We start from the raw sequence: 13,444 nt of genomic DNA, 5'->3' as shown, positions 1-13,444 counted from the left end.
AGCTCAGCTTAACCTTTCAAACCTAGGACCCAGTCAGGACCATTACCCTGCTGGACTGTGGAGGTACGATATTCATTCATGTTCATTTTCTCTTTCCTTGCCATCTCTTTCTTCCCCTCCTCTCTTTCTCTCCTGCACTTTCTTCTCTTCCCTTCTTTCTCCTCAGTCCCCTCTCTCTTTTCCTCTCTGGTATCCACCAAAGAAAACTGCTTGCACATGGGTTTAAGCCAGTAGAAAGTATTAGCCTGCCAGCAACTTCAGTAGGTGCTCAGGATCCCAGCATGCCCATGAGTCTTTCTCAGGGTGACCTTTTAGCACAAAATCCTTATCTTTGGTCAACATATTCTAGTTAGCCAGAAGTGGAAGGAACGACAGAAGCCCAAAAGCAAGGTTGGTATGTTTAGAGCCCTTCCCAGAGGTACAGACTGGTGGCTCATTACTCACTTTGGCAGGCGGTGCTGTCTGTGTGCTGAGGTCTGAGGGCTGTTACACTTCTCTCCTTTTCTTTCCGTCTTATTGTGGCTTCTGTGCTTCTGGTCTGTGGGTATGTTAGTTTTTCGAGGACTGTCCTACTATGTTATCTTCAGTGCATCTCAGAAGATGTGATGATACTTTCCCTTTGTCTCCACCCATGGACCCATTTGTTGTTTCTGCCGACCAAGTAAAATTGAAGTTTTCTGGCCTCTGTTTTGACTTTTTTTTTTTTTCTTTCTTAGGTATATAGCTATGGCAATGGCTTGGCACAGTGTCTCTGGGTATTTTCTCGAGTCAGAGTCCCTGTAGCCTGTATATCTGACATGTTATAGAATTGGGTACTAACTGTCTTAGTTAGGGGTTCAATTGTAAAGAGACACCCCATGACCAAGGCATCTTTTATAAAGGAAAACATTAATTAGAGCTGGTGTACAGATGCTCAGGTTCAGTCCATTTGGAGCATGACAGCGTCCATGCAGGCATGGTGCTGGAGGAAGAGCTGAGAGTTCTACATCCTCTTCTGAAGCAAACAGAGGCTGTTTTCAGGCAGGAGGAGGGTCTCAAAGCCCAACCCTAGAGTAACACACGTCCTCCAACAAGGCCACACCTCCTAATAGTGCTACTGCCTGGATCAGGCATATACAAACCGTCACAGACTCTATCTAGATTTTTAATTGTACTCGGATCTCTTTCAGTCCTTTCTGCCTATGTGCCCATGAATCCCAGTGTGTGGTGGAGGAGGCAAAGGTGTCTCTTGCTGTCGTTTGTTGGAGATTCCAGTTGTGTTACAGAACACAATTAAACTAAACTGCCAGAAATACCTTAAAATGTATTTAGTTACAGTCTGTGGTGGGACTTCTGTTATTTGTAACCATGTGATTGATCACTGCTAAGATCATCTTGTCACCTAGCTTTCTGTGAGATTAGCATGGTATTTCTGCATCCATGCTCCTTTTTGTTACTCAGCCTTGTGGGATTTCGCATACCTTCCCTGTTTCTTCCTGAGGGTCATTAAAACCCAGTCAAGAGCTTCAGTGTTTGTCTTGTGGCAGTTTTCACATTCAAGACTTACCGCCCCAGGGAGCATGCTGCAGAACTGACTGCTTTGCTGCATTGCTGCCCAGTCACCCAGAAGACACCCAAACTAGCATAGAGGGAGAGAACAAACTGCTATTTATTTGTTTATTTTATGTGCATTGGTGTTTTGCCTGCATGTATGACTGTGAGGGTGTCAGATCTTGGAGTTACAGACAGTTATAAGCTGCCATGTGGATCCTGGGGATTGAACCCAGGAGCTCTGAAAGAGCAATCAGTGTTCTTAACCTCTGAGCCATCTCTCCAGCCCCCAACGCACAACATTTTAAAGAAATGAATGGGATAAAAAAGATAGACACAAAACCACTGAGGACATGAATCCTGGTTTGTTAATGTAGTATTGTTGCCTTCTCCAAAGTGCTGGGGATTGAACTCTGATCCTCAAGCAAGCGGGACACCTCTACCTCTGATCTGCCTCACAGCCCTTTATAAACAGGCTTTAACATCGTGCGGTGGTGAAGTATATTTCTGGAACATTTTAATACACAAAGCCCTAGGTTCTATCCTCAGCCTGTGCACACACATACTCATACACACACATACACACACTCCAAACTTTTAAAAGACTTGAATATTCCAAAGAAAGGTAAGCTATATTTTATGAATAGCTAGCTTATACGTGGGTTCTGTTGTGTACTTTCCAAAAAACAGCTATTTTAAAATCCCTGAAATGGGAAGGGGATAGAAATCTGTCATTTATGAAAATCTTATAGGTATGTGATATCAATCACAATCTCAGATATTGAAATGTTAAATACATTTCCCTGGTTGATTTGTTTGTTTTGAGGCAAGGTCACACTATATATTCTTGGCTGCCCAGGAACTCATTCTGTAGACCAAGCTGGCCTTAAACTCACAGAGATTAGCCTGCCTTTGCCTCCAGAGAGCTGGGATTAAAGGCATATGCCTCTATGCCCAACCATTTTCCTATTTTTAAAAATTATTTTTATTGTATATGCATGAGTGTCCTGTGTGTATATATGTGTGTGCATCGAGTACATATCCCTGGTACCCAGAGAGTGGAAGAGGATATTGGATTCTGTGCAACTGGATTACTACGAAGTAGGTAGGTAGAGTTAGAGAACCAAACCCTGGTGCCCTGCCCAAGCAGCAGATTCTCCTGACTGCTGAACTCTGCCTCCATCACCCACTTGGTTTTTTATGTAGAATCTCATGCAGCCCAAGATGGTATCACACTCACTAACTCAGGATGGCCCTGATTTCTGGTCCTCTTCCCTGTCCTCCCGGGACCTGGGATTATAAATAGAAGCCACCGTGCCCAGTGTTATGGAATGGTCAGTATCAAACCTGGGCCCTTGCGGGCGTATTCTAGACAAGTAATAAATTTTAAAGATATGTCTTAATGCTGTGGGTTTTTTCCTAGGTGGGCTCTATGTTAACACTCTTTTAAGTAGAAAAGGAAAGATATAAAAGCTATTATAAGCGCTTGAAATAAAAAAATTCCCAGGAAATTGTGAGCAGCATGACAAGCTGATATTCCAGCAACCTCTTCTACAAGAATGAGAAATTGAGTCAGGGAAGAAGAAAGTGTGACCTCATCAGACTCCTGGCTGCAATCTTACAGCTTCCTTGGGTTTCTGCTTGCCTCTTCTCTCATTCCTTTTTTATTTTTATTTTTTAATGTTTTTTGTTTTGTTTATATTCAGTATGTTTCAGGGCAGGAATTTGTTAGTGTGTTTTATAGATGGATATAGAGAAAAGAGTTTAGAAGTGTGTGTATGTGTGTGCATGCATGTACAGGCCTGTGTGTGTGCCCGTGCATGTGTGTATAAGAGAGATGATGGTGACTAGGAATAAGAAAAGAATAGGCTTCAGAAGTTTTACCATAAAGTAGAATTACCTAGAAGTAGTAACAGATCAGATAATTTTTAAAGACAAAGGAAGAATTACATGATGCCTTCTAGATTTGAAGTTTTGGTGAAATAACATTGATAAACTACTGAACAAAACAGGAAGCTGCAGATTGAGTAGAAGCAGTATGGGGTAGGTTTGTTTGTTTGTTCCTATGGGATAGGACTGAACCTTGCTGACCTTTTTCTCATAGTTCATGTTTTTACGAACATTTCCTCTTGGCAGCTCATGTATTGAAGAATACCTTAAGTACGCATCTTCATTTGTAATCTCAAAGCCTTGCAAGGAGTAGCACTGTCTCCATTATGCATGCAGGGCTCAGAGAACAAAAACAAACAAAATCCTGCTTTAGTAGAGAGTGGAGAAGAGACTCACTTAGTAGTTGTTGACACAAATTGGTCTTGGACCCCAAACCTATCTTATTGCCTGGTCCTTTCTGTCACTGTTTTCCTTGATGTTCTCCTAGACCCTGACTCAGACCAAATTACGTAGAAGCTTGGGCTGACATTTTTCTCCTATTCAGGTCACTACTATGTACCACTTCTGAGAGCCGAAGACACCTCTCCTGTCATTGGGGAGCTGTGGTCCTCAGACCAGAAAGCTGAAGCATCCAGTGCCGACCACTGCAGAAGTAGCCCCAGGGATCCTGTGATGACACTGAGAGCTTTTGTGGGGCCTCTGAGTCCATCCAAAGTAAGTGGCCAGGAAAAGAAGTTTTGGGAAGTCCTGGCTAACTCCGCTTTAGGGTTTGATCTGTTGGTTTGGGTCGTGGAGGCCAACCATGCATGCCTAAAGTCATCTTTATCTGAGGTCACCTCTGAGGGAGTATTACCGAAGCCTTGGAGTGTTTATTTTGTTCTGTGGCCAAGGGAAGGTGTACTTGAACCCAGGCCTCCCAGCATATTAGTGTTTTCCTGGCCAAGCTCCTTTTGTTCCTTACCAGTCCATTGCAACTTAGGGAGCTCCACATTTGCAAATTCAGATTCCAGACTGAGCTTCCTACACATGAAACTCTTACCCCTTCCTCCATGTTCCTGAGTTCCTGTCATACACTGTTTAGCCGGCTTCTACTTACAAATGGTGGAATTGCTGGGTATACATGCTTTTGCACCATGTTTACGGTTGACCGCTTTCTCCAATGAAATCTCTTACTGATGGATTATTTAAAACTTTCTAAGTAACCTGGTCATAGTGGCACATGCTCTAATTCCAGCTTCTTGGGAGGTTAAGGTAGGCATATCATAACGACAATAAGCCTGGGTAATAACACATAGTAAGATCTTGTCACAAAACAACTTTCTAAATAATTTGCAAGAAAATTCCGGTAAGGATTACTTCTGAGAGAGAGATGTCCACTTTCCTTTTACGTGTAAGGGGGAGGGAATATGAACCAGTGAGGTGGCAAACTGACAGACAATGCCTGCTGTCCGTGAGGTGGGGCTTCATATGTAGGCTATCCTGGGCCAGATCTGACCCTCGACATTAAGCAGCACAAAAAGACAGCTCTCTTTCGTGTCACTCTTCCTGGAGGTGTAAGCAAACATCTACCTAGGAAAAGTCAGATAACCAACCTCACCTTTCCCAGATCCCTTGAGGTCATTCTCTCTCTTGGCTATATGTAAAAATGACTGCAGAATCTGTAAAATGGTAGAAAGTCATTAAGTCAGTGGTGTTGGTGGTTCCAAGTCTCAAGTGAGCTGCATGAAGCATTGCCTATCTTGACACTTTTTCTTCCAGGCAGAAGATTTTCGAAAGCTTTGGAAAACTCCACCTCGAAAAAAAGCAGGCCTCTTCCACAGCATCAGGAAGTCTGACCCAGAAAGAGGCATTGAGAGAGTTGGAAGGTATTCATAGGTCCATGACTGCCAGGCTGAGCAGAGTGTGCTGTGTGGTTGTGGCTAAATGATAAAAAATATTAATTATGTATACTGAAATGTAAGTTCCCAGAAGGAATTAGAGCCTTTTCTCAAAAGATGTGCCCACTTTGAACCTGCTACAGACCTCTAAAGTTTTACATACTTAGCCAAAGCAAGGACATACGTTAGGAGGATTTGTGTGTGATTTTTATTTTTGCTCTGAAGTTATGGTTGTACACTAGGCTTCTTCTATGAGTAAGAGTCAGTTTGCTATGTCAGAGTAATTCCTCAAAGAACATGCAGGTCCCCCACTGGGGGGGCATGAGAGAATGCCCCAAATTAGAGCAAATAAAATACCCAAAACAACAGTGGCCCTTTAGAGATTACATGCTATTATCTGTGTAGTTGGGGTTTTGTTTTTCTTTTCCTGTTTTCTCAACTATTGTGTTTTATTTCTTACAGGGAGCTAGCTCATGAGCTGGGGTATCCTTGGGTTGAATACTGGGAATTTCTGGGATGTTTTGTTGATCTGTCTTCCCAGGAAGGCTTGCAAAGACTAGAAGAATACCTTATCCAGAAGGAGTTAAACCAAAAGGCTCAACATGAAATAGGAGAAGAGGAAGGCTGCCTTCAGGACAGAACCTCAGATTTTGGTAAGTGGGTGCAGGTATCTGTGTGGTTCTCTTTTCTTTTTTAATATGTTTTTACTGTAAAATCAGATCTTTTCCTCAAACTGATGTCAGAAAATGTACATATAGTTGTGTTAAAACAAACATGCAAACAAAAACAAGGTATCACAGCAGGCTCTGTGTCTGGGGCACTTGTGTTTATGCAGGTTTATGAATTATGCTGTATGCATGGGTTAGTATATAAAAATTCAGAATCACGGGGTTGGGGATTTAGCTCAGCGGTAGAGCGCTTGCCTAGCAAGCGCAAGGCCCTGGGTTCGATCCCCAGCTCCGAAAAAAAAAAAAAAAAATTCAGAATCACAGCAAGCAGCGTGTGTATACTACACGAAAAAATGTGGCATCCTTGCAAGGAGTCTGGTACTTTGAGCTTCTTTTACTGACCTAGATATGTTTTATATTTCAATATAGTGTGTAATGTCAGAAAAAGAGTAAGGAGCATAGCTTTCAGAGTACTGCACATTGTATTTTGTGAAGTCATTGGGTATAGCATGTACTGAGTACTAAGCAAGTTAGTGGGGTGCTTAGAAAAGGTTAACCTGAGTACAAAAAGCATAAGATAGGTCATCATTCACCAACACCATTGAAAAAGGTAAAATTAGTCTGGGTTGTAGCTCAGGTAGAACGTGCTTACCATGAACAAAGCCATAGATTCAGTTTCCAGCACTGGGGGTAGGAAGGCATATTAAAGTTTTTAATGTTATACACCTAAAGTGAAATGGGACAAGAAAAATAGTCTTTAAAGGAAGGAAAATCATGTATCTCACTCAAATCAAAGAAGTACTGGGACTGGAGAAATGGCTCTGCAGGTAAAAATACCTGCTGCTTTTGGAGAGGACCCGAGTTCAGTTCCCAGCACCCACGTGCGTGGTGGTTCACTGCCACCTACAACTCCAGTTCCAGAGGCTCCCACACCCTCTACCTCTGCTGGCACAGGGCACAGGAAATGCACATGACACACAAGCAAGCAAAACACTCACGTAATAAAATATATTTTAAAAAAATGTTTTAAAGAAACACCTTAAACCTCTATGCCAACGTGGAGAGTTTCCCAGAAAATAAATGTGCTGTCCGGGCTCTGGACAGACCGTTGGCTTAGTCCAGTGTTCAAGCATATAGTTGAGGGACCCTCACCTACAGTTGAGGATTGGCTGAGGAAGTAAATAGTTCTATCCTTGAGCAGAAAAATCATGGCTTTAAATAAAATTATGCTTTAAAATTCTTTAAAGTAGTGAATGATGTAAACAATTAGAATGAGTGATGTAGAATAATCAGTCATTAATGTAGAAAAAAACTTTATATTTACATAATGTTAGTTTTCAAAATGTTTTTATGATTTTAAAAAATTTAATAATTTTATTTTTCTTGGATATTTTATGTATTTACATTTTAAATGTTATCCCCTTTACTCCCTTTCCCCTCCCGCTCCTCTTGCTTCTATGAGGATGCTCCCATGCCCGCCCACCCACTCCAAACTAATGCCCTGGCATTCCCCTACATTGGGGAACAAGCCTTCACAGGACCAAGGGCTTTTCTTTCTACTGATGCTGGACAATGACATCTTCCGCTACACATGTGGCTGGAGTCATGGGTCCCTCCATGTGTACTCATTGGTTGGTGGTTTAGTCCCTGGGAGCTCTGGGGGAGGGGGGTCATCTGATTGGTTGATATTGTTGTTCTTCCTATGGGGTTGCAAACCCCTTCCACTCCTTCAGCTTTCTCTCTTAACTCCTCCACCAGGGTCCCCTTGTTCAATCCAATGGTTAGCTGTAACCATCCTCATCTGTATCAGTAGGGCTCTGTCAGAACCTCCTAATTTTCAAAATATTAAGATGATTATAGCAACATTAGAGTTACATCTCACTTCAATGTTTTCCAACTAACATATTATCATTTTTGTAATTAAAACTAAAATGAAACAAACCTAGTAAATTTGACAGCACATTGGAAACAAGCTGGAAAGTCAAGAGTCTTCACTGTAGATATGTCCTCTAGCTAAACTCCCCTCACTCCTGCACTTCTGTTCTTGCAACGTAGAGCACCGCCCTCCCTGAAGAAACAGCTTAGGGTTGCTGTTGGTCTAGCAGCTCTTTATTCTATGTCAAAAATAAAACTGTGTTATGAGTCCAACTAAAGATAGTGGTCTTAGCCCAGTATAGCAGTGTCTATAGCATTAGCATCTAAGAGTAAGAGGGGCTGGGAAGGAGATCAGTGCATTGAAAACTGCAGCTCCACGGAAGGTTAGAGGCCAGGCTGGCCAGCTGGATGAGGCCCCTCACACACGGGTGTGCTAGTGAATGCCCAGAACTGAGGTCAGGAGGCAGGAAGGATATGGCCAACCTAATCTATGCAAGAAGAGGCAATCCAGGAATAAAGTATAGACACCCTGTCTCAAAAATAAAATGGAACAGGCAGGCCCTGGTGGTTCACCCTTTAATCCCAGCACAGGTAGGAGGATCTCTGAGATGGAAACCAGCCTTGTCTGCAAAGTGGGTTCTAGAGGAGCCAGGGATAACTGCAGCTTTGATTTCCCCAAAATAGAAATTAATGTCATTTAAAGCTTTCTAAGTTAAAATTGAAGTACTGACCTACAAATTAAATTTTCTGTAACAATGTAGGGAAGGAGGGAGAATATGATATATGTAAGTAGAAATTGGTTCCTTGAGGTGGCATAGCAAGTAGAAGCACTCACTACAGATGCCTGGTGACCAGGTTCTATCCCTAGAACCCACATAAAGGTGGAAGGAGAGAACCCCACAAAGTACTCATGACTTCTAGTTTCATGCCACTGCCTACACACACACAGCACATGTTATGTATGTAGACACACGTCATACCAAATTAAAAATGAGTCTGAGAAGCAACCTTGAGTCTGCTGGAGAAAAGGCTATGTCCGTGGGCTATGGAAGAAGCTGCCCCAGGCTGGCAGTCAGTGTCAGGATGCATCTTTATGTGCTTGACTTGACTATAAGCAATTAGTTAATGTTGAAGAATTCTCTTATAGCAACTGACTTCAGTGTTACTCTCAAGTTGTTGATATTTCATGAGGTAGTTTTATTTTATATTTATTTTTTAAAGATTAGTTTTATGTAAGTGCGCTGTCACTGTCTTCAGACAGAGCAGAGGAGGGCATTGGATTCTACTATAGATGGTTGTGAGCCACCGTGTGGAATTGGACTCAGGACCTCTGGAAGAGCAGTCAGTGCCCTTAACCGCTCAGCCTTTTCTCCTGGCCCCATGAAGTAATTTTTCACGAGCTTCTTCTACATAGTATTTCTAGAACCTTATCAAACCAACTTGAGGGTAACTGGCCACGTGGTCCTTGTCTCAAAGCCTAACCCAGTGCAGTCATTTCTTGCTCGAGTTGTAGGGTTAGGGTTATAGTCTCATCCTGAACACTGACATGCAGTGTTGTTGCCTTACAGGCAGTGGAAAGAAGTACAGCAACTCCATCTCCGTGGGAGCGTTTCTAGATGGGGGTGATGACATTAGCTTGGAAGAAGTTAAAAATCAGCAAAATACAGTTCCAAGTCAGAGTCAGCCCTCAGTCGACAAATTCCAAAACTCCAAAAGTGGTTCCCCTTCCTTGGGACAGAAGGCGGACCCTGGAGAAGCCGCAGTTGGATTTTACCCAGATAACAGCAGAAATGGGTTTTGTTATCCTCTGAACAGCAGGACTGCAGATGGAAGGGAAACAGAGGCCACCAATGGAGAGGAGGCCCTTCCACCACCTGTTTCTATTTTGACTCAAGAGTTTGATAAACTGAATTTGCAAAGTCTAGGAGATAACCTTTTCGAGACACCAAATAAAAATAGGGAACTAGAGGATAAGATACTGGCTTCAAGTAAAGGTGTAGTAGAAAGTGGCTTGGCATCTCCTGCTGCAATAGCAAGACTTGAAAATAAGCAAGTCAGGACCAACAGTGAGGTGTCAGAGGCAATGGCTGAAATGTCTTTGGGCCCCAACAGCCCCCAACTTGGGGTTCAGGCTGGTCTGGAACCTGGGTTCTCATCTGCCACAGCAGATCCCACCAAGAGGCTCTTCCTGTCTGGGTAAGTTAAAGATGTTTGTAAACTGTAATGAGTGTACAGTTTTCTAATATCCTTGGGGTCTTCTCTCTGGGCTGTGCTAATCCAGTGTCATTAAGGATAAGTACCTACAGAATGATTTCATCTGCCCTATGTTTAAGACTCAAACCCATGTTAGTAATAAGGGCACACGATACGACCAATGGATGGAAGACCCATTCCTGACAGCACTTACCTTGACCAGCCCTGGCCTTGCATACCAGCTCCCCCTACTCACTCACCTTAGGCTGGTTTAATATGCTCAGCCCAGATTGGTGGTGTTTTGTTTGTTTGTTGTTATTGTTTTTTTTTTTCATTTATTTTGTGCTTGTAAGCTTTCCAACTTGGATACTAGAAGCCAAATCCAGTCCTCTGTAAGACCCCTTAGCTACTAAACCATTTCTTTAGCCCCTCCAGATTGGTTCTTGAGTTAAAAATACAATACCTTAAAAGTGCCCCCAACCCCAGTGTTTCTGCTTTTTCTTATTTATCTTCTGTTCTGCATTCTAGAGAGGAGCCATCAAAACTAGATCGAGATGTTTTAGCAGCCCTTGAGTGTGCGATTATTGACCCTGGTCTGTACCCAGCAGTCCACAGATGGAAAAGTACCGTCATGGGCTACTCGCCCTCAGACAGACAGAGGTACTACTAATCACAACAGCAGAGTGCAGAGACTGACAGGGTTATCATGCATAGGTGGCTTTCTCATAGTAATAAAGCTAACCGGGGTAGCTCCCCAATGCAAGCCTGGCCTGTGTCCATGTAGATGTGGTCACAAAGGCAGATGTCCGTTGAGTAGAAAAGTAGGCCAGGCTTGCTCCTGGCAAACTGCATCCGGGGAGGCAGTGTCCAGAATTTATAGCTGGAACATGGGTGTTGCGGGTAAAATCTTCATATTTGGGATGTAGGAGTATCTCCTCTCTGTTAATACAAGTGTCGTGCCTATGTCTTTGTTTTGTTCTTAAATCTCGACTCTCTGGTGTGCCTTTCTGTGGTAACAAATCTTTTTGGTTTCCGTAGTTGGCCAAGTCCTGCACTCAAAGGGAAGTTCACAACTGAGTTGGTGGATCTTGATTGCTGTCATAGCTGCTCAGGACGAAGCAGCCCGGCTGGGAGCAGCCCCAGTAAGCCTGGCCACACCACCTTCTCTTCTGGCCTGCACAGCCCTGGACGCTACAGTCCAGCACATGGGAGACACTTCCAAAGAGTGGCATGCATGGCCCGACTTGCAGCTCTGTAGAGCCAGCCAGTATGCTCACTCCTGGGATTCATTTACTTCTTTGTTTTTTAAAGAAGAGTAATGCTTATTGGTAAAAATTCCATAAAAGAATTGTATAATCCTCACTTTGAGGGTACCAGAATTTTAGAAAATACAATGTTCTGGTAGAATTTGAATGTCTGATATTTTGGAAGAAGTTAATGAAAGCAAACTCAGATACAAATTGTTTGAAAGTGTGGCTATAGTAATGATTCAGACTTTTCAGGTGGAAACTTCTGATTTTGAAGTGGAGCAAAGATACAAAGGCAGTTGACAAGTGAGGTGCTGCTCTGATTGGATGTGTTAGCAGCAGCTCTGCAGCATGTGCCAGCACACCCAGTTTCTGAGACCGATGAATTATGTGCTGTCTCTCTTTGGGGAGGGACAGCTTTCCGATATGCAATTGCAAATCTGTCACTTCATCCCAATTGTTCCAACAGTGAGAAAGCAGGTGTCAGAGAAGCAGATGGGCCTTGACTGTCTCAGACTTCAGTAACAATGCTCAAAACACTGCCAGGAAGTGGGGCGGGGAGACTTAAAGCCACTGAGAATCATGCCAGTAATCATAGAAAACTCAGCAGCAGTAACTAAACACAGAACCATTTCTCAGTGCTCGTCAATGAATAAGCAATCTGGGAGTTGTTCCCTAGTCTTAACATTTATCCTGAGATGTCACTGAGCATGATTAACATGACAGATGTATCCCATATTCACTCGAGACCTGAGTTCATTTCAGTGGCTTGAGGTGTTTACTTTTGGCTATCCCAGGAGATGTGTGAAGAGTGGCACTGCAAACCCTAAGGCACCAAGATAAAGCCACCTTGCTAACGCTGGGTCCTGGCTATGTGGCACGGCCGCTTGCACAAAGCCAGTAGTGTTCTACAGACACTTGCAGTCTTAATCCCACTACAGAAGTACACCACTGATTTTACCAACTTCAGTGCCTTTTGTGAGTCATTTTTTAATTTTTCCAAATTTAGATTTTGAGACTATAGTGCTAAATGGGTGTTACCAGGCACTCTTTTAACCCCATCACCCATTAGGCAGAAGCAGGGGGTTCTCAGAGCTTTGAGGCCAGCCTGGTCTTCATAGTGAGTTCTAGGACATCTAGAACTACACAGAGATCTTGTCTCAAAAACAAAAAACAAAACAAACAAACAAAAAAACAATAAAGTAAAAATTCTGAGCTCAAATGTTTAGGTCCTCTTTTTTTTTTGAAGCATTTTAATGTGGTAGGAAATATCAGAATTGAGATTTTGGACTTTGGATTCAGTTTGTTTTCATTCCCCTTGTAAGCAGCTGAGCTCTAAGTACAAGACAGCCAATAACGTGACCTGGAAACAGTCCCAAAGGGAATCTTTGTTCTCAAAAGAAACCAAACCCCACACATTAGATCCAGCTATGATCTTGTTTTCTCTAAAGTCTTATTGTCCTGTGGGGTTATTTTTGTTGTTTTTCCATACTCAAATAAAAACCAAAGTACTAGTTTTGCCCTTTTTTAACTTTTTCTTTTTTTTCCGGAGCTGGGGACCGAACCCAGGGCCTTGCTTGCATTCGCTAGGCATTAACTCTTATTTCTTTTTTCTTTTTTTTTTTTTTTTTTTGGTTCTTTTTTTCGGAGCTGGGGACCAAACCCAGGGCCTTGCGCTTCCTAGGTAAGCGCTCTACCGCTGAGCTAAATCCCCAGCCCTAACTCTTATTTCTTAATGACATTTACGTAAGACAACTTTTGGGAGTCAGTTCTTATACCATGTAGGTCTCAGGGATCCAACTCAGGTCACTGGAATTGAGTTTTACTTGCTGAGCCCATCTTGCTGGCCCATTTTAAACTTTAAGCCACCTTTGGACTAGACTATTTTTCCACTAGTGTGAAGAATATATGATGCCTGTTAGTAACACATGATTCTATATCATAAACACTGTTTAATTGATCTTTCTCAAAGTGTTGTATAAGAAATGATTCCTTGTTATCTGGACAGAATCCCCTTCTTAGTAAAACTGTAAACAATATTTTCATTAAAAAGTACATTGAGTATCACCACGTTGGTGTCTGTGAAGTGGTCTTACTCTGTGCATGCCCTGATGATGGCCTTGAACAAGATAAGTTTACTTGCTGTGTTTCGGATGATTCTAGC

General features: G+C 42.6%; 1 protein-coding gene across 7 annotated transcripts in view; it reads left to right on the top strand.

Moving 5' to 3' along the window:
• Positions 1-13,350, top strand: part of Ankle2 (ankyrin repeat and LEM domain containing 2) — a 30,496-nt gene extending 17,146 nt beyond the window's left edge. For 2 of the 7 annotated variants that reach the window (XR_015634102.1, XR_015634100.1), the window contains exons 8-13: positions 3,965-4,134; positions 5,179-5,285; positions 5,839-5,950; positions 9,409-10,036; positions 10,562-10,693; positions 11,072-13,350. Coding sequence is in view for 4 of the 7 variants with exons in the window: in XM_087579006.1 (XP_087435132.1) it covers positions 3,965-4,134; positions 5,179-5,285; positions 5,760-5,950; positions 9,409-10,036; positions 10,562-10,693; positions 11,072-11,291 (1,448 nt within the window). In the remaining 3 variants the exon portion in view is untranslated. 7 annotated transcript variants of the gene reach the window in all.
• The last annotated feature ends 94 nt before the right edge of the window (positions 13,351-13,444 follow it).

Source organism: Rattus norvegicus, chromosome 12 (assembly GCF_021556685.1).
Source record: "Rattus norvegicus strain SHRSP/BbbUtx chromosome 12, alternate assembly SHRSP_T2T, whole genome shotgun sequence".
Lineage (NCBI taxonomy): Eukaryota > Metazoa > Chordata > Mammalia > Rodentia > Muridae > Rattus > Rattus norvegicus.
This window is presented reverse-complemented; position numbering and strand designations above follow the sequence as displayed.